Source organism: Siniperca chuatsi, linkage group LG11 (genome assembly GCF_020085105.1).
Source record: "Siniperca chuatsi isolate FFG_IHB_CAS linkage group LG11, ASM2008510v1, whole genome shotgun sequence".
Taxonomy (NCBI): Eukaryota; Metazoa; Chordata; class Actinopteri; order Centrarchiformes; family Sinipercidae; genus Siniperca; species Siniperca chuatsi.
In genome coordinates, this window is record NC_058052.1 from 817,995 (window position 1) to 843,677 (window position 25,683).

The window sequence follows — 25,683 nt, forward strand, 5'->3', positions numbered from 1 at the left end:
TCCCTCCACTCCAGCCATCCTTGATTCACATTACACCCATAGATGAGAATGGTCTTAGTTTTCACAGTAATTTGTGAAACTGTGTCCAGATCTTCAGTCATTACGGGTCAGTCTCCATCTGTGGATTAAGAGTGTAGCCATAAACCGTTTGGACCGTAGACCTCCATCACACCAAGACTCCTCTGCCTCCCGTCTCTCCATCTCCAATCAAAACACTCTCACACCAGCCAATCACCGGCCTCTCACAAGCCTGCACCTCCGCTTACCATGAGGAGAGAGAGAATCATTGAGGGAGAGAGAGAGAACAGAGAAAGAGGGATGGACGTCAGGCTGACCATACATAGCAGCTTTCTTCCATCTTCACCTTCTGCAACCCAGCAAAGAGAGAGAGAGAGAGGGAGAGAGGGAGGGAGAAAAAGAGATGGATCTCACTCCTGCTGACCACCATGCAGCTGCTGCGTCAACATGCCCAGGAGGCCTCAGCCCCTCTTCTGTCTGCAGGACTCCAGTAGCACTTCCTTCCTATCTAGCTACTACACCCACAGTTTTTAATGTTCTCCTCTGTCTGGAGAAGTAGTCTCGCAGGGCCTGATGTCTGGTCCACACTGTGCATTAAGCTCTACGGGGCCTCTAGACTCTAGATTTCAGTGGTTCTTTAATGACAATCATGCAGGTCTTCCAACAAACAAGTGAACATTTACTGCATGCACTAAACTGCCTTTTTTGATTTGTTTTCACTGCAAAATCTGATTAAAAGATCTTTCTGGTTAAACGCTCAACATGGTGGACCAGACTTAACATGTTGATAGTCAAAAGTCTGGTCTAATCTCTGCTCTCTGTCACTTTACTCCATCTGAATTAGGGCTGTCACGATTTTCAGTGGACCTTTATTGTGGCACGAAACATCACAATAATAATATCTCCATACTACAAATAAGGCAATATTATGAACCATCATTAAAAATATAATTGAAAATGAATATTTAACATTTCACTTAGCGTTTCACTGCCAAATTCAAAAGGACATCCTCTTTTGTGCAAACGCACAGCAAACTGCAGAAAAACTGCACTATAAATCTAGACAGTTACAGTGGATAGGTACAGTTGAATAGACTTGGAGTTGGTTTTGTAAATGAACTTGGGAGACAGAGAGTGTGGAGGCAGTGTGTGTATGCATGTGTTAACGTCCCAACATGCATGTGTGTGTGTCTGTGTTTGCCTGTGTGTGTGTGTGTGAGAGAGAGACAAAGGGAAACACCCTTAAAAGCAAGGCTACATCAGTGCAAACCAAAAAATCTAATTTCACCTTACTCCATTAATAAGATATTACTGATCTGACCTATAAAAGTCCCTCTTGTTTTTATCACTTGGATATTTTATGGAAGGCTGTCCTGCTAAACTAATGTAATACAAACTGGATGAATGCAGTAATGAGAAAAAAACAACGTACAGCAGGATCATGTCTGCTGAGAATTGTTGGGAGGTTAGATGTTTCCTCTGACCATTCCCGTGACTCCACATTCACTTTCAGTGAATGCGTAAAGGATTGATTTTTGAGAAAAATTAAACACAAAGTCAAGCAAGTTTGAAAAGTAACGCCTTTTTCATACGTTTGTAAATGTGTACGTGATAATGGTGAAAACCAGTATATCGTGACACCCCTAATCTGAATCCCCTGATTCCACTAGCTGTACATTCAGACACGTGCGTGGATGTGCGTTTCACATAATGTAGCTCTTAGAATGTTGATTGGTATATTTTTGATATAAAGACTCATTGGAATGTATCAGTGCCTTGTTTAACACTAAGCCAAACAGCCTACTGTAATATGACCAATGACAATCACTGTAATCTATGCACGGTCCTGTGTACAGTGAACTACCATAAATGCTTTCTTGCATTCTTTGTACTGTATGTGGTGTGTAACTGAGGATTCTTTCTGAAGTCTTAAACTGTGTGATGAGATTAATGTTGGGGTCAGTTCATTCTTAATTCAATCAGTTCAGGAAGTCATTAACTTTCAGACAACATGAATGAAAATATGTGACATATAAAACTTCTTTATAGTCAAACTATTAAAAAATGCATTTAAATAAGGAAGACACAGTTTTTTGTCTCACTAGCGGTGAGGCCAAGGACAGTGATGACGCTCTGTCTATGTTTCTAACCAGCACTGTTCCAGAGCAAGATATCTATAGCAATCACCGAGATATTGTGACGCCAGTGGTAGGACTGTGTATTGCATCACCCGCGTGGGTGTGCATGTGCATCCTCGTGCACGAGATAAACAAAACGTGGACCCGCTCATAGAAAAAAAGGCTCCATAGCACTGCTAGAGGTCTAAAACTCCACAGGGAACCTTTAAGGATGAGATATTATGGGGTGTATAATGAACACTGGAGCCTGTAGGGCTCACTGATGCAGCCTTAGACTGTCTTGTTTCAAAATGATTCATGAAATGATTGATAGCATTGTGAACTGGTCCCAACTCTGTTATATATGAAATATTCACTAAATAAATGCATATTTTCAGTGTTATATGTTTTCGATGGAGGCACATTGCAAGGGCACAGACAGGGAAAATTCATGACTGAACATTGTCTTTGAGTTGTAATGGGAATCACTGGTCACACACAGTTTATTAGAGTGTTTTTTTTAAATGAAAGCTCGTCACAGACAGAAAGGGGGGGAGGGAGAGGTGGGCATTGTATACAACGATTGTTTGAATTTTTTGAATCCAGCATATTAACCAAATACATGAAATACAGTATATTCTCTTCAAGTGAGACTCTTTGGAGGATATTTACTAAAGCCAGATTTATGCTTCACGCAAGGGGGGCGACACTTTTGGAACTGCAAGCGTGCATTCTTTGCACAAGAGGAACACTGTATGTGAGGAAATAAATCATTTAATAGCCTGATACTCAATAAAAGGGTCAGTGATTAAAAATAAAAAGGACCCCCAATGTTGCGATCACTAGACTAGACTTGCTGTGAGCCATTAAAAGTCAGGAACAAGCAGTCATGTAAAAAATAACAGGCTATTACATTTCTGCTCTTTTGTCTTGTCTGGTGGTGCTTAATGAAGAGCTCCACTGACCTTATGATCTTTGCTCCTGTTACTGAAGTGTTTTCATTGTCTCAACTACAAAGACTGACCAAAGTTGTCTCATCAGTCACCTTTTCTCCCTCACTGTCTGGCTAGTCTCTCTCACTCTGTGAGTGACACAGTTTCCTCTGCTGCAGTGGTCAGTGTGCGGTGATAAATCAGGTTCAGTGGCTATTTATATAAATGTCCATTCCCCCTCCCATATTTTGCACCTCTAAACAGAAAAAACATAAATTGCATATTGAAGGAGCCTAATGACAACATCAGCTGTGCTGCTTCTCTGCCATTTTACCTGCACAAAACCTGGTGTGGTTCTTTAGTAAATGAGGACAAACACAATTTGTGGCTTCAAAATCTCTTAGTGTCACTTTCTGAGTAACAATAATAATAATAATAATAATAATAATAAAACTTTATTTATAGAGCACTTATCAAAACAAAGTACAAAGTGCTTCACAACAAGAGAAATAAAATACCAGTGAATGATGAAATATAAAGTAATAAAATAAACAGACAGTTCGGGCAGGTTGTTCCAGAGCCTCGGGGCCCTGATAGCAAAAGCTCTGTCCCCCTTAGTTTTCATCCTGGACTCAGGAACAGACAGAAGACCCCTGCCCGAAGATCTCAAACTACGTAAAGGTTCATAAGGGATTATAAGGTCTAAAATATAGTCTGGAGCCAGCCCATGAAGAGCCTTAATCAATAAGATCTTAAATCAATCCTAAAACAAACAGGGAGCCAATGTAAAGAGGCTAAAACAGGTGTGATGTGATCGTACCTCTTAGTCCTGGTTTACAGCCGAGCAGCTGAGTTTTGTACAGTCTGCAGTCGTGTCAAAGTTTTTAGATTAAGACAAGTGAACAGGCTGTTACAATAATCAAGGCGTGAGGAGATAAAAGCATGTACAACAGTTTCTGCATCACTAAGATTTAGAATAGATCAGATTTTTGCAATATTTCTGAGGTGATAGAAACATGATTGGACAAGCTTAGTGATATGTTGCTCAAAACATAAATTGCTATCAAACAGAACACCAAGATTTCTTGCAACAGGCTTGATATGTTGTGACAGGTTACCAGTGGATGGCAGTATTTGTTTAGTGATATGTTGGGGCCCAATAACAAGGATTTCAGTTTTATTTGAGTTGAGCTGAAGAAAATTTATCGACATCCAATTTTTTATGTCAGATAGGCAGTCCTGCAGAGAACTCAGCGTACTAAGGTCAGTGGGCTTGACAGGGTGGTACAACTGAGTGTCATCTGCATAACAATGAAAAGAAATACCATGTCTGCGGATGACATCACCCAAGGGAAGCATGTATAAGGAGAACAGTTTTGGTCCCAGAATTGAACCTTGAGGCACACCGTACTTGATATAGGAAAAGGATGACATGAAGTTATTAATGCTGGCACAGAATTTTCTATTGGACAAATATGATGAGAACCAGTCTAGTGCAGTGTCAGATATGCCCACCCAGCATTCTAAAAGAATGCCATGATCAATTGTGTCAAAGGCAGCACTTAAGTCCAGCAGCACAAGAATTGAACACATGCCTGCATGCATGAACTGCATTCATTAAAAGGTCAATGGTGACTTTGAGGAGAGCTGTCTCAGTGCTGTGGTGCTGAGGAAAGCCAGATTGGAACTTTTCAAAGGTATTATTGTTCCCCACAGCAGCGAGAAGCTGCTTAGATACAAGTTTTTTGAGACTCTTCTAAATAAAAGGCAGTTTGGAGATTGGACAATAGTTGTCCAGGAGGGTGGGATCAAGCCCAGGTTTTTTTAGGACTGGCTGGACACGAGCAGTTTTAAAGAAATCTGGGACGCAGCCAGTAGACAGCAAGCTGTTAAAATAATTAGCAAAAGGGGCAAAATAAAATGCATAACTTCCAATAAAAACCTAGTTGGGATTTTGTCCAGAGGGCTGGAGGATACTCTCATAAGAGACATGATGACTGCGAGTTCAGGCAGAGTAACAGCAGAAAAATTGCTCAAAGAATCCCTGAGTGGGTGATCCACATCTAAAAAGGGTTGGGGGTGATACCAGATCTTATTAACACCACTGCCACAGCTAGCTAACACTAACGTTAGCAAACTGTAGGTAATGCCAGTAAGTAAGCAAGCACAGCACAGCACACTCACCTGGAGATGACAGTAATGAACCCGATGCTGAATCATGACCGTTGGGTTAAATAAAGATGCTCCACCTTGTCTTTCATCTCCTGGTAGAAGCCAGCTGGTTTTCTCCTGTTGTACGATGACTCTTGTTCAGCCTTCTTCCAGTAGCTTACAGACTGTAGTCCCATCAGCTCATGTGAGGGGATCTCGCCACCTGCTGGTGTAGCTAGTAACTGCACCTCAATTTACAGATTTCCTTTGTACAGATCTGCTGCAGTACGAATTGGACGAATAAACAGGAGGGAAGTCACCAATGTCACGTGGCCCACATTTGCAGATTTGCAATCTGCAAATGTGCAAAACTCGTTTCACGTGCAAAAATGGATCCACAAATGTGTATATATCACTTTACATGTATTTGTTGTGGTGAAACGATTTACATTTGTAAAACCTATATTATTTATGTGAAATTAAAATATGTTTTTACAGAGTAAGTTATGCGTATTTGCAAATCGCTCTGTATTATTGAGGCTCTGACTTTACACAACTCAAATAAAAAAATACATGTTTGTGGATAGTGAGATATTTGTGTTTTATGGTACACATTTGTGGATTGTCGTCTGTGGGTTACAAATAATAAAGTCCAATAAAAACTTCCGTAGCCATTGTATTTAGTATTTTATGAGGCTTATAATATTTCATGTTTTTATACTGTTGTCTAAGATGTTCATGCTAACTTACTTACAGTGTAGAGGACAAAATAACAGGTCTCCTGTTTTCATCCTCATCTCTTTAGTAAAAGCTTTCATACCACCATGTCACTCTTCTCCTCTTCATCTTCCGCTTCTCCTTTCAGCTCATCTACCTTTCCATCCACCTCCACCTCTCTGCTTACCTTCTCATGCTGCTGCTACCTCTTCATCTTTTGCACTCTCATCATCTTGTTTCTGCTAATCCTCTTCCTCTGTCATTTCCTTCTCATCTTTCCTCCAACATACCTCTCCCTCCACTTCTCCCTCCTACTCCTCAACAATCTCTTTATCCTCTTTCCTCCATCCACATCATCTCGTCTATTCTCTCCTTCCTCTTTCACTTACTCCTTCATTTGCTGTTCAACCCACATCCATTTTCTCCTCCCTTTGCCTTCCGCAGCTTCCTTCCCTTTTTTGTCACGCTCTCCTCTCTTTTACTCTTCTCTTCTCCTCCCCTTTTCTCCTTCTATCTCTTCCTTTACTCTCCTCTTTTGGCTTCAGTATTTGAAACTGTCACTGACATTATCCACAGTGTGTGTGTGTGTGTGTGTGTGTTGAGGCATTGTATGGCTCATGTTGCTTCAGATCAGCTTTCACAAAGTTACGGCCAAGGACGGAGAAGAAGCCATAGTCATATAAACACTGTACAGCTGTATTTTTGTCGTACAGTCAGCTAAAAGTCTACATGTACAGCAGGTCCCTCTGGCTCTACTGGAGTCGCAAAGTGACTGTAGGTTGCTGTTGATTTGGTTCTTGTCTGATGTGTTTATTTTTTGCATATTTAAGATTCCTGAATATCTCCGAAACTCAAGGACTTGAGCTGAAGGTCCCCATATTCAAGGAGGTTCAGGACCAGCTCAAATAACTCTTGTGTCTAGTTTGCGTCCCTAGCTGAGGGAAGTGGACACACTTTTGGAGCTTTATAAAACGTTATGACTGTATAATTGAAGAGCTGAAACATTTAATGACAGTGTTTCGTCTCAGTTGGTCGTGTTCATTGCAGTGAAGATCAAATGGTCACATCAAATGACGAAGCTGGTCTTGGTGGCATCAACTAGCTGATGCACACAGTAGCTCAGCTGCCTCTGTGACTTACAGGGTTCCCTGAACATACCACAGAAACATGCACGCTGTCTGTGTGTGCTGCTAATCTGAGGTGCGAAGGTCAGTTTGGATGGCCATCCTGCTGTCTGAACTATCACCAGGCCTTCTCACTTTTCACTGCTGTAGCATCTCTCCTCTAAATAGTTGTGTGTGTTGATGTGTGTGTGTGTGTGTGTGTGTGTGTGTGTGTGTGTGTGTGTGCGTGCGCCTGTCTTCAGGACACAACACAGCAGTGCATCAGCACTCTGCCACATAACTGCTGACCTGCTGACCAGTGTGTGAGGGGTGAGGGGAGGGATACTTCTCTCTCTTCCTATGAGCTGGGAAAAAAGTCAGTGTCATTTCAATGTGCCTCCATTGTAGTATATAGCTTGTATGTAGCATATTTACTGCAGTTTGTAATGCTTTAACTGCGTTGTGGATGAGACACAGTGATTAAATGTGTTTGACAGCCACAGTGATGGTGATGTTTTTATCATTATGATGATAATGTAATGCAGGTTGATGTTCTTTCGTGCTGAGGGAGAAAAAAGAGAAAGCTTGATGCCTCACAGGTACTGTCTCTTTCATATCTCTGCTCACATGACCCTCTCTGTATCATTATACCTGCCTCTCTCTAAATAAAACCACCTTAAAGCTGTTTATTTCTTATTTACTCACCATCATTACCATAGAGTGTCTTGACGTTTTATTTTTCCGGGCTGTAGAATCATTACTCATGAATGTGGTTTATAGAAATGAATGCAATTTGAAATGAACTCACATACTTTCAACACACAAAAAATGACAAAACAAGTAGCTATCTGTAGTGCTTTGTAGAGGGACTACAGAGTGTTTGTGAATGAAGCAGCAGACCTGACTTTCTTGCCTCACACTCCTTTGGAAAATAACCATTTCAATTTGCTTTTGCAATTCTAATCTCTGAATTATAGATAACAGCACAGAGACAGAAATTACACACTGTTTAAAAGTCCATCTTTTTCTTGAGCCATCATGTACATTATATGAGTTGTTAAATAAGGCCATCTCTGTTGGGGCTTCATTGCGTGTGGTTTTTTTTATTCAACCAAAATATTCCAAAGAACAAAATGTATAACTAAATGCCCCCTGTTGGCTTCAACAGTGGCTGAAAAATGTCATTTGCTCCACCACAGAGAATACAGGCTGTGGTCAGCTGGATTCACAGCTGTTACAGTGGATTCTATTGTGACAAGTTTTCAGATTATGAAAACATCCATAAAAACTTCTCAAACCACTCCTGCAGCATTATCCTTGCTGTCCATCCCTATTCCAGTATACTTGGATAATGTTTAAAACTGTTGGGATTTGGTGCACTCCAAGGGCTCTGTTTTTGGGATGCTGTATGGCAGATATTTGTACCAAAAAAGTGGCAAGTTATTGTGTCTCAGATCTCAGCTATTAGCTAGGTGAGAACAACATTCGCAGTGGCCACTGAGCTCAGCCAGGATTGTGCTTGGTCTGTTTCCAGTATGGTGGCCTCAGAATTGCATCTCTGCTTTTTGCAGATGTTGGCTTCATTGACCTGTGACCTCCACCATACTGGTTGTTGTGACGGCCCTCTGGCCCGGTTGCTTGTGCCTTGTTTCTTGCAGGTATAGGAAATTGGTAGGCGGGGCCATTCACTTGGGCAGACTGGGAGCACCTGGGCCCAATGTTCCCAGTCACTACATAAGCTGCCACCTTAGCCCTCTTGGGGAGACTCTCTCCATGCGCTTTGTTTGGTTCTTTTATCATCCACACACCACATTTACCACACCTCCACTCACTTACACCACTGACTTCCACGTTACATCTCTTTTTGCAATTTTATTTATGTTTTGTATTTTTTTTTCTTCCTTTGGTTTGTCATGGCCCTTCAAGCTGGTCATGGCATAGTACTCTGCTGGACAAGGGGGATTTTCAGTTGTTGAGCAATGTATGTCAAGGTTCTTGCTCACAAGTGAGGGTAAGATGGAACACAAGATCAGCAGGTGGACTGGTGCTTCTGCAGTAATGTGGGTGTTGCACTGGACCGTTGTGTTGATAAGAGAGCTAAGGCGGAAGGCAACGCTCTCAGTTTACCGACCCTCACCTATGGTCGGGAGCTTTGGGTAGTGACCAAATGAATGACATTGTGGATACAAGCGGAGGAAATGAGTTTCCTTCGTAGGGTTGCTGGGCTCAGTCTTAGAGACAAGGTGAGGAGCTCAGACATCTGGAAGTCACTCGAAGTAGAACTGCTACTCCTTCGCTTCGAAGGAAGCCAGTTGAAGTGGTTCTGGCATCTAATTAGAATGCCTCCTGGTAGCCCCCCTCCAGAGGTTTTCATGTCCATCTGGGAGGAGACCCAAGGGCTGACCCAGAACATGCTGGAGGGATTACATATCCCATCTGGCCTGGGAATGTCTTGGGATCCCCAGGAGGAGCTGGAGTACGTGGCTGCGAAGGATGTATGGATTACTTAGCCTGTTGCCAAGGCAACGTCTGAAAATGTTTGGCTGGATGGGTAGACATGATAGACAAAATCATGAAAATAAGACCCAAGTTGTGTGAAACTGGGATTTCCCTTTGATTCTTGTATTTTTGCATGTTGTTCAAGGGCAAGGAATTTTGAATGCATCTTGTATTTCTGGCATCTTTGACTGTGCTGTGCGCTCAAACCCCTGGCAACGTTTACACAATAATCTGATTACGGTTAATAAGATGGTTATATGGGTTGCTTATAGGAATGGTCTGTTAGTATTCCTCGTTTCCATGTTATAGAGCTTGACTAATAACTGACAGCTCCCCCTCCACATTATGCTACAACATCACAGTTTACCTTCAAGATTCAACCTCAAACATGATCTTGTGCCATTATGCTACTGTGGTGTAACCTTGTGGCTGTCTTTTAAACAACTTGGGTCTTATTCCTGTTGTTTTGTGTGTCATTTCTTTCAACAAAATTAACATTGTAATGACCGAGTTAATTGCTGAGATCTGGGAACACATCAACATCGCTAAAGATACAGTAGGTCTAATGCGCCAAGAAACACAAGCAGTCAGACAGTCAGACTGGTTGTAAACAAACCCCCAGGTTAGTCAAACTTGTTTGGAAGAGAAAACAAAGGTGAACAGTAAAACTATTACCCAAACTGTCTGTTGTAATCATCCAGCCCCAAGAGTTCATTTTAGCTCTGTCTCGGACTAACAGCCATCTAAAGAGGCAGTTTCATATAGTAGACACTGATGTGGCCTTGTTCTGGATTAAATACCTTTTTCAATTATACTGTGGAGCCTTCAGAAGTAAATAAGAAGTAAATGCAAAGTCTTCATCTGTGAAAGAAACCCATTGTTTTTAAGTGAATTACTGTGAGCCCTGCACACAATCTAATAATGTGTGGTGTGTGTGTGTGTGTGTGTGTGTGTTTCAGACCGTGGAAAGGGCAGGCAGAGGCAGGCCATTTTAGGAGAACACCCATCATCCTACAGTGATAACGGCTATGGTAAGACTAAGACACACACACACTTACTGGTAACTGAATCTGCTGCCTTACACGAGGCTGCTACTTCATCTACAGTCCCCAAACTCAGAGGTGAAACTTGACACTCTCCTAAACACACACACACACACACACACACATTCACTCAGCATAGGTGTAGATTGCCAGTCATGTGTAATGGCCAGAGGTGTAGCAGTATGTACCTGCATTTGGAAACTGATCCCTGCCAATTAGACTCTGTCTTTAATTTAAGTTGTCTCACAACACACATACATACACACATACAGATTTGATTTTGACATGGCATTGAAAATTCATGTCCCAATGAAAGGCAATTCTTTCAGTTAATAAAGACAAAACGTTTTCCTTTAAATGTTTTTCATTTAATTATAACACAGTAAATGCATACATAAAAAGGAAATACACATAACAGTGTGTATTGTATTTCACTTTATTTCTTTGTTTCATTTGTTTTTAATCAGGTATTTTAAATCTTCCATACTAAAATAGTGAACGACTGGAATATTCAATATTTAGTTAAGTTTCCTAGCAATTTTGTAATTAGCCGATCACTTCTTCTAAGCATTGGTTGCTATTTTGAAAATATTTGCTCCATTAAGTAGATTCCAGTACCAAGGTTTAAATGGTATTATACCATCATTAGTAATAACAATGAAGTGAAACGTAACGTCCATGCCGATATTTACAGTATTGCAGGCATGTGCATTAAAATACTTACTTACTTAAATACCTATGTCTACTATGATAAAGCTGCCTGAGTGAGTCATAGGCTAGTCAAGCCCCGCAGCAAAGGTGTCCTTATATGGGGTACGATGTCATCCGAGGAATGATGCGCGCCTCCACACTTTTGGCTGTATGGGTCCTGTAGTTTGGTGTGAGAGACTCTGGACAGGATGCACAGACTAACAGGTAATATGTAGGCCTATAATACTGAGAAAAATATCACAAACTCACTGTTGAGTGGCAATAATGAAACATATGTTACAACATGATAAGGGACAGCACAAAATGTATTGGGGTGGGGAGCTGGGCTGAATCTCATGTTTCATTTCTCCCCAGCACTATTCACATTTTCTTTGGACTCTCCCCTTGACTTGAAAAACTCTATTGTCCGGTGAGCACGCATGGTGACATAAACAGATACAGTTACCACTGTAGCTGAGGAAGTGAAATCGACACAGATGACCCAAGATTTTTGTTGCCTCCTGAACCCAAATTAGACCTGATGCCACAGGAGAGGAGCTTGATAACTGAAGGCTCTGGCTCCCGGTCTACTTTTGGAGACTCTAGAAACCACAAGTAACCCTGCATCCTGGGAGCGCAGGGTTCTAGTGGGATAACATGGTATTATGAGATCTTTAAGATACGATGGTGCCTGACCATTAAGAGCTTTGTAGGTGAGGAGAAGGATTTTACATTCTATTCTGGATTTTACAGGGAGCCAGTGCAGAGAAGCTAATAATGGAGAAATATGATCTCTTTTCCTGGTTCTTGTCAGTACACGTGCCGCAGCATTCTGGATCAACTGGAGACTCTTAAGGGACTTATTAAGGAATTGCAATAGTCCGAACTAGAAGTAACAAATGCATGGACTATTTTTTCAGCATCATTTTGAGACAGGATGTGTCTGATTTTTGCAATGTTATGTAGGTGAAAGAAGGCAGTCCTTGACGTTTGTTTCATGTGGGAGTTAAAGGATGAATCCTGATCAAAGATAACTCCGAGGTTCCTTACGATGGTGCTGGAGGCCAGGACAATGCCATCTAGAGCAACTATATCTTTAGATAATGTGTCTCGGAGGTGTTTGGGACCAAGCACAATAACTTCAGTTTTGTCAGAGTTTAACATCAGAAAATTGCAGGTCCTCCAGGTCTTTATGTCCTTAAGGCATGCTTGAAGTTTAGCTAACTGGTTAGTTTCATCTGGCTTGATCGATAGATATAATTATGTATCATCCGCATAACAATGAAAGTTTATGGAGTGTTTCCTAATAATACTGCCTAGAGGAAGCATATATAAGGTAAATAGAATCGGTCCAAGCACAGAACCTTGTGGAACTCTGTGACTAACTTTGGCGTGCACGAAGGACTCACTGTTAACATGTACAAACTGAGATCGATCTGATAGATAGGATTTAAACCAGCTTAGTGCGGTTCCTTTAATGCCATTTGAATGTTCCAGTCTCTGTAATAGGACGTGATGGTCAATGGTGTCGAATGGAGCACTAAGATCTAACAAGACAGAGACAAGCCCATTATCTGATGGAGTTTAGAAGGTCATTTGTAATTTTCATCAGTGCTGTCTCTGTGCTATGATGCACTCTAAATCCTGACTGAAAATCCTCAAATAAACTATTGTTATTTAGAAAGTCACACAACTGATTGGTGACTGCTTTCTCATGGATCTTAGAGCGAAAAGGTATAGGTCTATAGTTGGCTAAAGCCCCTGGATCAAGAGTGGGCTTTTTAAGAAGGTGTTTAATTACAGCTAGTTTAAAGGATTGTGGTGCATAGCCTGTTAATAAAGACAGATTGATCATATCCAGTAAAGAAGTGCTAACTAAGGGTAAAACGTCTTTAAGCAGCCTAGTTGGAATGGGATCTAAGAGACAGGTTGATGGCTTAGATGAATTAATCGTCGAAGTTAGTTCGAGAAGGTCGATAGGAGCAAAGCAGTCTAAATATATATCAGTTTTTACAGTTGTTTCTAAGGTTCCTGTGTTTGAAGATAAATCTGTACTGGTTGAGGGCAGGACTTGATGAATTGAATTGATTGATGAATTTTTTTCTCTAATAGTTAAAATTTTATTATTAAAGAAATTCATAAAGTCATTACTACTGAGTACTATAGGAATACATGGTGCAAGCACTGAGCGACAGCTCACTCTGTCAGCCTGGCTACAGTGCTGAAAAGAAACCTGGGGTTAATGATGAGTAGTAAGCTGCTCTGGCATTACGGAGGGCCTTCCTATATGTTTTAAGACTATCTTGCCAGACTAAACGAGATTCTTCCAGATTGTTGGAACGCCATTTCCTTTCAAGTTTTATAACTTGAAATATATAACTCACAAATCTGTGGGGTGTTCCTGCTCCCTGGTGGGCACAAGCTGTTTCTCCCCAGCTTTCAGGTTACGAATGGCCATCTCCAGGAGCTCTGCTGGCCTGGCATTTAATGCCTGGGCTTTGTGCAGAATTGAAGTTGCTTTGATGACATTGGCTTGAGAAACCTCAAACTGGACATGTGCTATGTGGATAAAGGCAAAGCCTTTGCAGTTGGATCTTGCAACTATAAAGTTGTCTTGTCTTGGGCTTATATGTCAGCACTGAGATGACCAAGATAAAAGAACATGAGAGAGTGGTGTCACAAAACGGCACAACACTTGAGGAATTTATCACCAAGCTTGTCAGTCATCAAGGCTGTGTCCCCTCAGCTTAGGTCAGATATAGGTCATCCCTGGGGTTCCCAGGAGCAGAACCTCATACAAAGATCATGGTGCAGAAGGTATATAAAAGCTCTCAGTGTCTTGGTTACAGTTGGACTGAAGGAAATGCGCATGCAGAACTAATTATACTGTAAACGGCCACGGTCATGTGACAACAGTGTGATGCTTAACTTGCATCCTATAATACTCTTACTTTATACAACACATTTAATTTCAGTGTAGGTCAGGTTCCTGGTAAAAGGATTTCTTGCAAATTGTGGGAACCCTCCTGAAGACAGCACAGCCACATCTAACTATAACAGGCAGTATTGTTCTTATGACATTCATTTCAGTAAACTTTGTTGAACTGAGAATCTCAGCTTCTATTATCTCTGCCTCCTCAGGTCCCCCCTGCCCCCTGCTGCCTCTGCCTGGCAACAGCAGGTACAAGCTCACCTCAGTGGACGTTCCAGACATGGTGTCCTACCCTCTGCCCCAGTCATCCTCCTCATACTCTGGCCATGCCCCCAGCTCTGTTGCCATGGTGAGCGGCCTCCATCCATCCAAGATGAACTGCACCCGCATCTTCAACCTTTTCTGCCTCTACGGCAACATTGAGAAGGTAGGTGTGTGTGTGTGTATTCTTAACATGTTTGACAGGTTTTGCTGTTTCATATCTATTATAGAAACAAAAGACACTGTTGTAAATGTGGCTTCACACCAGTCACTGCTGTTTGGGGTGCAGGAATTACACATGAATGACTGATGATCCACTGTAGAACTATGTAACTTTTTTGGACATCCTTGTTCCAATATGGTAAGAAACACTGAACTGGACCATAAAACATGGTAATTTTATAAAACCTCAATGCAGCTCTGATTACAGTTATACCTAAATTCTATAAGGACCCTGTGAAAATTTCCACCTCATTTAATTGATAAATACAAATTAAAAAAACATTTTCCTCATGTTAGCTTCAGATTAACTTTGGAATGTATTTTTACACAGCAGGAGGACTGTGGATTGTGACTACATCACTTACATTGATCGTGCATTAGGAAGGGATGTTTTAATGGCCACTATGAAGGAATGGTTATAGCAAACAAGACTTGTTTTAGTGTTCATATGGGCATCTGACTTCTTCTTCTTTTTTCTTTTTCAGTTTTCTTTTTATTGATATATATATATATATCCACCAAACACTTCATCTTTCCGGTTTTTTTAAACATGAAAAAAAACAACCCAGGAAATATAGAATATAATCAAATGACTGATTTCAAGATGCTGTATATACATCCACACATACAGTGGTGTGAAAAAGTGTTTGCCCCCTTCCTGATTCCTTATTTTTTTGCATGTTTGTCACACTTAAATATTTCAGATCATCAAACTAATTTAAATATTAGTCAAAGATAACACAGGTAAACACAAAATGCAGTTTTTAAATGAAGGTTGTTATTATTAAGGGAAAACAAAATCCAAACCTACATGGCCCTGTGTGAAATAGTGATTGCCACACCTGTTAAAACATAACTGTGGTTTATCACACCTGAGTTCAATTTCTCTAGCCACACCCAGGCCTGATTACTGCTACACCTGGTCTCAATCAAGAAATCACTTAAATAGGACCTGCCTGAAGTGAAGTATCCCAAAAGATCTTCAAAAGCTAGACATCATTCCGAGATCCAAAGAAATTCAGGAACAAATGAGAAAGAAAGTAATTGAGATCTATCCGTCTGGAAAAGGTTATAAAGCCATTTCTAAAGTTTTGGGACTCCAGCGAACCACAGTGAGAGCCATTATCCACAAATGGCGAAAACATGGAACAGTTAAGGTCACTTGCCTCAGTTAAGGTCAGTGTTCATGACTCCACCATAAGAAATAGACTGGGCAAAAATGGTCTGCATGGCAGAGCTCCAAGATGAAAACCACTGCTGAGCAAAAAGAACATTAAGGCTCGTCTCATTTTTGCCAGAAAACATCTTGAAAATACTCTGTGGACTGACGAGACAAAAGCTGAACTTTTTGGAAGGTGTGTGTCCCATTACATCTGGCGTAAAAGTAACACCGCATTTCAGAAAAAGAACATCATACCAACAGTAAAATATCGTGGTGGTAGTGTGATGGTCTGGGGCTGTTTTGCTGCTTCAGGACCTGGAAGACTTGCTGTGATAAATGGAACCATGAATTCTGCTGTCTACCAAATCTGTTCATGACCTCAAGCTGAAGCAAACTTGGGTTCTGCAGCAGGACAATGATCCAAAACATACCAGCAAGTCCACCTCTGAATGGCTGAAGAAGAACAAAATGAAGACTTTGGGGTGGCCTAGTCAAAGTCCTGACCTGAATCCTATTGAGATGCTGTGGCATGACCTTAAAAAGGCAGTTCATGCCCGAAAACCCTCCAATGTGGCTGAATTACAACAATTCTGCAAAGATATCCTCCTTGATTTCCTCGATTTCCTCCTTCATATGTCCTTTCAGTACATTCAAATTCAGTCTCCAGAGCGTTGCTTTCTTTTCATTTGTCAGATGTAAAGTTCTATATACTGGACTATGGACTAATTGTAGTTTTCTGTATTCCTCCTGCAGAGGAGTCTAGTTGTGGGTTTAGTCTTAGATTCAGATCTCCTCCACTTATCAGAATGCCTTTCATCTCTCATGTCATCAGATCAAACACCTGTCTGTAAAATGTCCAATTTGAGCCTGGGGTGGTGTAGGTATTAAAAAGGGTGACCAACTCTCCCTCTAGTCTCCCCTTAACCAAGATGTATCTATCCACTTTATCTCCAGTTTCAGATAGTTTCTACTCCCTGATATTAGAATAGCCACCCCTTCCTGATTTATATGATGAGGAATATATTTGGTTGAAACCATTTCTCTTAAGCTTTTCATGTTCATTCTCTGTATCCATTCATTCTCTGTCTCTTGTAAGAATACTACTCCTACCCTGTCCTTCTTCATCTTATTTAGTATCGTACACCATTTAATTGGATTGAACACTCCATTTACATTGTAAGAGGCTACCTTAATCACATTTTTTTGTCACCATTTTTCAAAGTCTAACAAAAGTTTGGAGTAAACACTCTACAGTAAAATAAAGGAACTTCCTTTAGTGAGGTCTGCTTTTCGACCTAATCCGAGCCCTGTTGACTAGTCGGCTCAGAGGGATGACCTCTAACCGCTGGGGGCATAGGGCCCTCGCTGCTAATGTTAGCTAGATCCATATGTCCCCAACAGCTCCGTAAAGGTGGCCCTGACTTTTTTTTAACTTGCTTTGAGGATATAACACTATCAACGTAAAACCTGTGTGAAATACTCAAATCTAAACATAAAGTAGGTGCAGGGTTCTCCCTCGTAAAACACCAGAAGTTTCGCTGCGTCTGGAAGCGTATTTTCTTCTCTTTCAGTACTTTTTTTGCCTCTCTGTATTCCTTCCGTTTTCTCAATACCTCCGGTGCATAGTCTTGATCTAAAAACACTGTCCTCCCCTCGTACTTGAAGCCTTTTTTCTGCCATGCTATCTTGATAAGTTCTTCTTTATTTCTGAAACTGAATAGTCTCATCACAATGGACCTTGGTGGGAAATCTTTGGGTGGTCGTGAAACCAGAGCACGATGAGCTCTTTCAAGCTTGAGTTCAAAGGACGGGGGTAGTTCCAGTTTCTCCCTGAGGAGGGTCTCAACGAAAACCATCATCGACTGAGCGTTCTCCACCGCTCCTTCCTTCACCCCGTGAATCCTAATATTTTCCCTTCTCGAACGTCCCTCTTGGTCCGTCAGTATGGTTCCAAACAGCTTTTGTAGTTCCAGGAGCTCCAATGTAGCGTCTATGTTTTGAATACGTTCCTCCGATTCCACTGCTTTGGGTGACCTGTTCTATTTCCTCTTCGTATCAGCTACTCAGGCTGGTCTCTCCCGCTAGCTTTGCCAGGTCTGCCACTGGTTCAGCTAGCTCTGCCGCTAGCTTAGTTTTCTCACTGTCCTCCTCTGTATTAAACAGTTTCCTTTGTCTTCTCTAGTCATAATCAGCATCCTTTCTAATAAGATTTTACAATGTCCCACACTTTTTTAAATATTGATTATACAGGGCTTTTTATCTCAATGTCGGGGAGCTCTTTCTATGCTGCTGCCATGCTGGATGCACATTACAAATGTGTTTATTAGTGTTATATCCTGTGTGCACTGACGTGACAGTGAGCTGCTGTAGCAAAAGAGTTTCCCCTCGGGGATCAATAAAGGATTTCTGATTCTGATTCTGATCTGAAAAGGTGAGTACAGCTCAATCATAATGTTTCTTTTATAAGATAGCTGTTAACTGTGAGTGTGTGTGTGTGTGTGGTTGTAGGTAAAGTTCATGAAGAGTGTTCCTGGTACCGCGTTGGTTGAGATGGGAGATGAGTATGCTGTGGACAGAGCCATCACACACCTCAACAGCATCAAGGTGTTTGGCAAGAGACTCAATGTCTGGTGAGAAGTAGCTCAATACACACACACACACAATACGTTATTTTATTATTTCTGAAGTTTCATATCTTTCACCATGTGTGTTGTTGTAAAGGCTCATGCAAATGTGAGTCAAATGTATTGCTAAATTGTAGAGCCAAAATGTGTCTCATTTATCTAAATCAGTGTTAGAAATAGAGAGAAGATTACTGATTATCTGGCAAACTGAAAAGGCCAGTTCACAGAAACCAAATAGTATTAAATGGACACTGGAGAATCTGGAGTCAGAGAAAGTTTGGCTTTTTCACTTGATAAATGACTTTAATAATAATTGGGACCATGTTGATAACAAGTTTTCTCACTTTAACATGTGTGTTGGAGATCCATAAATAAAAAAAACTGTTGTTGATCAATTTGAGGTCAGTCAACGTATCATTTAATCAACAAATAATTTTAACATTTTAATATATGAACTATATAAACAATAAGGCCAATTCCCACTGCAGATTTCTGTAGGCTAATAAATTGGATTAATAACACTTGAATGCCTCATCAGTATGTATGAGCTTGTATAAACATTCCTAAGAGGGAGTTTGGAGCCTTTTTGCTCTTTTATGCAAAGCAGATTTGACATGCATGGATTTGATGGGATAGGTTACACATGTGTTGTGTTGTGTGCAGCGTGTCTAAGCAGCACGCAGTGATCCCCAGTCAGGTGTTTGAGTTAGAGGATGGCAGCAGTAGCTATAAGGACTTTGCCATGACCAGGAACAACCGCTTCAGCAGCGCTGGACAGGCCTCCAAAAATATCATCCAGCCTCCGTCTGCAGTGCTACACTACTACAACGTTCCTCCATGCATATCACAGGACCATTTACTGAGGGTAAGGTACTTCTGTCTGATAAATGTCCTGTTTTAAGTTTTAGTTTAAAATACAATGAAAGTACTTCACTACAAGACACCTGTCCCTCTCCCTCTGTCTCTTTGGAAGGAGTGAATGTCAGTCAACTTAAACAGTTCTTGGGCTTTACAATGTTAAGTCCATTGCACTCTTTACATTATGGAATAATGGCTGTTGATTTATTTGTCAATCCAGGGTTGGATTCAAACAAAACTCTAACTTTTACATTAAGAATGTATTAATTAATGTATCAACATCTCATATTAATCTGATTGAATTACATATGTAATATGTCAATGTGTGTCTCTCACCAACATCCAAAACATATAAATCACATATGTGTACCTATATTTCTAAATATAACAAAAATGGCCATCTTCATAAATATCCAATATATTTTAACAGATATACACACATATATATATGTGTGTGTTCACATATAAAGCATGGACACATTGTGTCTTACATTCCAGCTGACTGGCTGAGTCAAACTCACCGTAATCACTGACCCACTGTGCAAGACAAATATGCCAAAAATATGTAATTTTCCTTACTTATGAGTATATATTGCATTTATTAGAAATTTAGAAATGTATTTATTGCATATTAGAAATGCACCTTCATAAATATTATAATGTACATATTATATGATATACATGATATTACATAATGGTTTTTAATATATGTGAAAAGCAGATATTGGATTAAAATATATGTCCATATAATTATTTTAAGTATCATCCTGAATAACATGTTCTTGCAGGTTCATAATCAAGCCAAATGAGCATGGCACTATTTCATATTATCAGCTTTGGAAATGGTTTTGAACTGATATCAGAAATATCGTGATGCAGGGCGGAGCAGCGGCTAAATGTCCTGCTGGGGACAGATGAAGTCTTGTCTGTGTTGAAGCCCACCTCCAGATCAGGCCATAGGATGACTCACGTTTTACATCGAAGTCTTGCCTAATGCAGCTGTTCTCATACGTTAGCTGCTTGTGTGTGTGTGTGTGTGTGTGTGTGTGTGTGTGTGTGTGTGTGCGTGTGTTTTGACAGCTGTGCACGGAGCATGACGTGCCTGGCTTCGTCAAATTCAAGATGTTTGATGCCAAACGTAAGTAGAACATAAATGTGTAACTTTTTATTAGGTTCTTGTTCAAGTTTATAAAGTACATGTTCTCCTTTTGTAGTCAGCCTGTGAAAAGATTGATTCTTTCACTTCTCTGTGTGAACTGATGAATTTGAAAGTGATATCATTTTATTAATTACACATTACTCCCTCCTTCTATTCCCTCTGTGTCTATCCTTCTCCTCTTGCCTTGTGTATCGCTCTGTCAGCCTCCTCTAAGACCATCTCTGGCTTGTTGGAGTTTGACAGTAAGACGGAGGCTGTGGAGGTTCTTACTGTTCTCAACCACTACCAGATCAGGATACCCAGTAAGTCTGTCTGACAGACAAGCCAGACAAGTCCTACAAGCATTCATATATTCAGTGTTCAATTTTATTTATATAGCGCCAATTCATAACAGAAGTTATCTCATTGCACTTTTCCTATAGAGCAGGTCTAGACCGAACTCTTTATAATATTAATTACAGAGACCCAACAAATCCCACCATGAGCAAGCATTTGGCCACAGTGGCAAGGAAAAACTCGAGCAGAATCAGACTCAATGGTGGGCGGCCATCCAGAGAGAGAGAGAGTGAAGGGGGGAGGGGACCACAATGCAAATTCCACTTAGAATTTTAAAATGGTAATAATGTAATGGTAGTGGTAATATTAATATTAAGAAAGTAATAATAATAGGAATGATAGTCAAAGGAATAATAATGACAATAATAATAACAGAGCCAATAACAACAACTGTAGTAGCAGTTGTCGAGCATTAACACGGGGGCAGCAGGTGGCCCACAACCACAGATCCAGACCCTGCAGCTCAAGAGGCAGAAATACCTGCTGAAAGCAACAGAAGGAGAGAGGAGAGAAACAAGAAAGTACAGAACTACGGGAGAGAGAAGATGTTGAGTTAGTAACATGCAGTAATGGGATAAAAATGCATACAGAGGGAGAGGAGGAGAGAGGAAAGAGGTGCATCATGGGAAGTCTCCCGGCAGTCTAGGCCTAGAGCAGCATAACTAAGGGATGGTTCAGGACTCACCAAAGCCAGCCCTAACTATAAGCTAGCTTGAATCTAGTGTCATTAACCACAGTTAGCATGCAGATTATATTTTGTTTCAGTTTACTCACACAGTGTTGTGCTCCTAGCTAACAGTCTTGGTGTTCCGTATATATTTTGTGATGATGTGTTAGTGTTGGTTTTCTACTAGCTGTTTTTCATTACCATTTTGTAAATTGCCAATATTTTATATTTGAGACCTTAAAAAATATAATTGTATATTTTTTAACATGATTTTTTTTTACATAAACAAAACATATAACATATAGAAACATTTTCCAAGTATCCATGGAAATTGGGATGCTGAGGGGGCTGCAGCACCCCCTAAAACCTGGCATTATAAAAACCATCAGTTCATTTTTTAAAAACGTTCGGCTAACTTTGTGTGTGTGTGTGTGTGTGTGTGGTTTCAGATGGGTCCAACCCATACACCCTGAAACTGTGTTTCTCCACCTCGTCTCATCTATAAAAAGCTGCAGAGCACAAGAAGAGGCTGCTGAGCCTGATGGTGGCTGACCTCTGACCTGAGAGACAGACACACAGACGAGGAGAGGAGGAGAGAGAAACACAAAGAAATGAAAGAAGAAGGGAATGAGAGAGATGGCCTTTAAAGGAGATAAAGAAGATGGAAAGAAATGTGTTAAAGAGAGAGAAGACACTGTCACTATCTCCAAACTGTACATCAGAGGCACACCCGGCATCCCACCATCCAATCACAACCCAACAAGCTGACAGACTAGTGACTGTCTGACATACTCTAATAATGTGTTTATATTGTCATGTGGGACATCTGGAGGACACTGCTCAAGTGTTCAAGATCATGATCTGTGCACATGGTGACTGAAATGATATTTTAATGTTTAAAAAATGGATAGATACAGTGTGTTGTTTTGAATTGCCATTGAACATATACAGTAAGTTCTCATTTAAGGTTCTCATTTAGTGCTTTGTGAAATGTTTGCCCTCAGCAGCGAGGCCTACAGAGATATTCATGGTCCCCAGACGGAGACTCTTAGTGGTTTTGGAGACCCTCTGACCTGACTTTTTCCCTGCCGGCAGCATGAGGTCAGAATTTTCAGCTAACGCTTTGGTCTATGACATAGCATCTGGAAAACTAGTGGCAGGATTTCCATGAAATTTTCCATGAATATTCATGTTTCCAAGAGGATGAATTCTAATGAAGCGCTTTGAGTAGTCAGAAAAGACTAGAAAGGCGCTATATATACAAGTACAGTCCATTTACCATTTAATGAAGCTCACTGTCATTTCTTTTAGCCCCAACTTCAGCATCTCCAAATGTTCTAACCTAGACACAAGAAATATCAAACTCTAATGGGCAGATTGTCATGAAATTTACTGAGCACATTCATTCTTCTCAGAGGATAACCTTTCCCTGGTTTTGGACACTCTGTGATCGTCCCTTTAGCGCCTCAGGCCAAAGTATTAACTTTGCTCACAAGACATCTGATAATGTAACTGGCAGATTGCCATGAAAGTGGCCCAGTCACATTCATGTTCCCAAAGAGATGAACCCTTGATTTGAACGCTTCTATGACCTTTGCTCTAGAACCACCCTCAGGACAAATGTGAGGCTCTAAGAACAGCAAAGTTATTATTTTTTTGTCCTGTCTTTCAAAGTGTGGGTTGTAATCAAAGTACAGCCGCTCTCAGGGTTTTAGACTGAGGCTGCTGTTTGACGGCAGAAGCACTACATGTTATTGGCAGCACAAAAGAGCGATGTGTGAGGTCACAGTTAATGCACTGAGCTAATTGAAAACAATGAGCAGCGAGGGTAGTCCATGCACTAGCCATATAAACTACTGATGCCATGAACATTTATCTCAGCTTTCCATAATACTATTTCAGAAGGGTAAGTAAGTTTCAGCAGCCTGTAGACACAACTGATCATATTAACCTGAGTATTTCCTTATTACATGCTGTAGCACACAGTGAACCCTGGCTCACATGGTATCAGTATGATATTAGAGGGACTGTTTGAATTTGATTTTGCCCATGTCTAAAGATATATGTATTAGGCAAAGTTAAAAAAATTGTCTGCAGAATATTCATAACACACACCCACATCAGAATGACCACACCAAACACAGTGGTGACATGGCACCGACTTTACTGCCTGAGTGAAAACACAGCGGCAGAGACTGTGCCCCTTTACTGCCGTCAGACCAGCAGCCGAGAAATGATTTGGTGGACTGGAGTAGAATTCCAACAGTGTAAAAACAGACCGCTCATATACTCAGTGGATTCAGTGGGAGGTAGTGCGGTTTTCTCCACACTGCCCTGCTCGTTGTGTTGTACATGCTACATGTTGGGTTTTCACTAAATATAACAGATACATGTTGGTGGGTTTTAGTTCTCAGCTGCTTCCTGTCTGCACGTCACTTCCTGTCTGTGGTCCTTTTGCAGCATCACTTGCTGCTGGTCATTCCAGAAACAGGTTAATGTCACATTAGAGTTGCTGGTCCTTCAGTGATTACCAGTCATTGCTGTTTGAATGACACGTGTTTAGTTAAAAACCAGAAGTGAAAGCAGTAGGATGTCTCCATGGCAAGTCAGGCATTAGAATCTGAGCATGAGCTCAGCTTGTTGTCCTAACCCAGTGTTGATCTTAATATGTGTAGAGCCAAAAACCATATTAGAGGAATTATGGGCTTGAGACCAGAGTTCTGCCTGCATGTAAACACAGCCAGTGTTTGCTTCATGCTTTGACTAGAGCTGACACAAGTTCAGTTTAACTTTTTAAAAGAGGGGTGAATGCTCCTGAGATATCTATTACACATATGTGCTGCTTTTTAAAATGGAGTGCACAACTACTGTAAGACCAGTGTGTCAAAGTAGAACCAGGAAGTAGCTCTCCAGTTTGGGTTCCTGAGAAATAGGCCAATCTTACCTTCCAACTTAGTACGTTTAAATTCCATCTTTGTCGTACGTTAAAATCAGCGTCACGTCTGTGCGGAAAATGTTTCTGCTCGTTTCAAAGATATAAATATATACCTATTTGCACTGCGCATGGAAAACTACTGGAATTACATAATATCAAAGGACGTTTTGCTTTGTCATATTAAACAGCATATTCATTTTTTCTTGCAATATTTTATTTTTTATAATAATACATAAAATATGTGACTAAATAGGCTACCTAAACTCTGGGAGATGCATAGGCTCCTTATGGCGGCGCAGAGACACTGGGCTTCTTGGAGGCCAGTTCTTTGGTGAAGCACAGAACGCATATTGTCTCTGTTAGATCACGTGTCTCATATAGGACATGCAGATTTTTCTTTTAGTACGCCGGGATCCATCACACTCGTTAATTAAGGCATGCTTTTTGTACATAATATGTAAATAAGGAAAAGGTGTGAAACGTTTCGACAGATGAATCCCTCATTCTGCTGTTAAATTATTGCTCATTTAGATGTCGTTTGTATGTCTCTTACATCACATGGATCTTACTGTATTTCTAAGGAGGTTTTATTTATTCTTTTTTAAGTTTTTTAAGCCTTTAAGGGTTGATAAATGAGGGCTGTTGTTATTCTGAAGCTGATGTGAGTTATTAATCACAGGACAGTATCCACATCTCGTGATTTTCAGGCTGTAAAGGTTTAATGTTGTTAATAGTCAGTAATCACTAATAAAGCACTTACATCTATATTGTTCCATTCATTTAAGAATTTCTGTGGTTGTAACTTATATGTACATGTTCAAATTGAATAAATCCAGGTTTGGGGCTGGAAGGTCAGCTACACACAACTCAACTCGCCGTCTCTCACTCGTCTTCACTGACAGCTAAGCATGCTGTTTTCACAGAAATACGATGTTGTTCACTTTTTGAACCACATTCGCGGTCACTTTGTGACGTCAAAATGGCCATTTTCATTCTTTAGGCATAGGCAGTGTAATTTTTTTAAATGACTACACCAGAGGTTTTCTTGTGAATTGCTGGTTTGTGTGGAGTCTGGACTGTGCCGCTGTTATAATTACAGACTTTTAAGCGCATATAATCAATGAATAAGCTGATACATTTGAAAAAGCTATTATAAATGGTTTCAGTAAATGTGCATTTAATTTATATATTGATGAGCTCAAAGTAAAATACTGCTGAGTCACTGGGTCATTAGATGGAAGCTATTTTTTAATATAA

General features: G+C 40.6%; 1 protein-coding gene across 3 annotated transcripts in view; it reads left to right on the forward strand.

Annotated features, from left to right (window-relative positions):
- The window catches only part of LOC122883923 (heterogeneous nuclear ribonucleoprotein L-like), a 70,001-nt gene extending 44,704 nt beyond the window's left edge, over window positions 1-25,297 (forward strand). For all 3 annotated transcript variants that reach the window (XM_044213060.1, XM_044213058.1, XM_044213059.1), the window contains 7 exons: window positions 10,497-10,568; window positions 14,412-14,629; window positions 18,356-18,477; window positions 19,135-19,336; window positions 20,410-20,467; window positions 20,692-20,790; window positions 21,941-25,297. In XM_044213060.1, coding sequence (XP_044068995.1) covers window positions 10,497-10,568; window positions 14,412-14,629; window positions 18,356-18,477; window positions 19,135-19,336; window positions 20,410-20,467; window positions 20,692-20,790; window positions 21,941-21,996 — 827 coding nt within the window. In that variant the 3' untranslated portion in view covers window positions 21,997-25,297. The remainder of the gene's footprint in view (window positions 1-10,496; window positions 10,569-14,411; window positions 14,630-18,355; window positions 18,478-19,134; window positions 19,337-20,409; window positions 20,468-20,691; window positions 20,791-21,940) is intronic.
- Window positions 25,298-25,683: the final 386 nt, after the last annotated feature.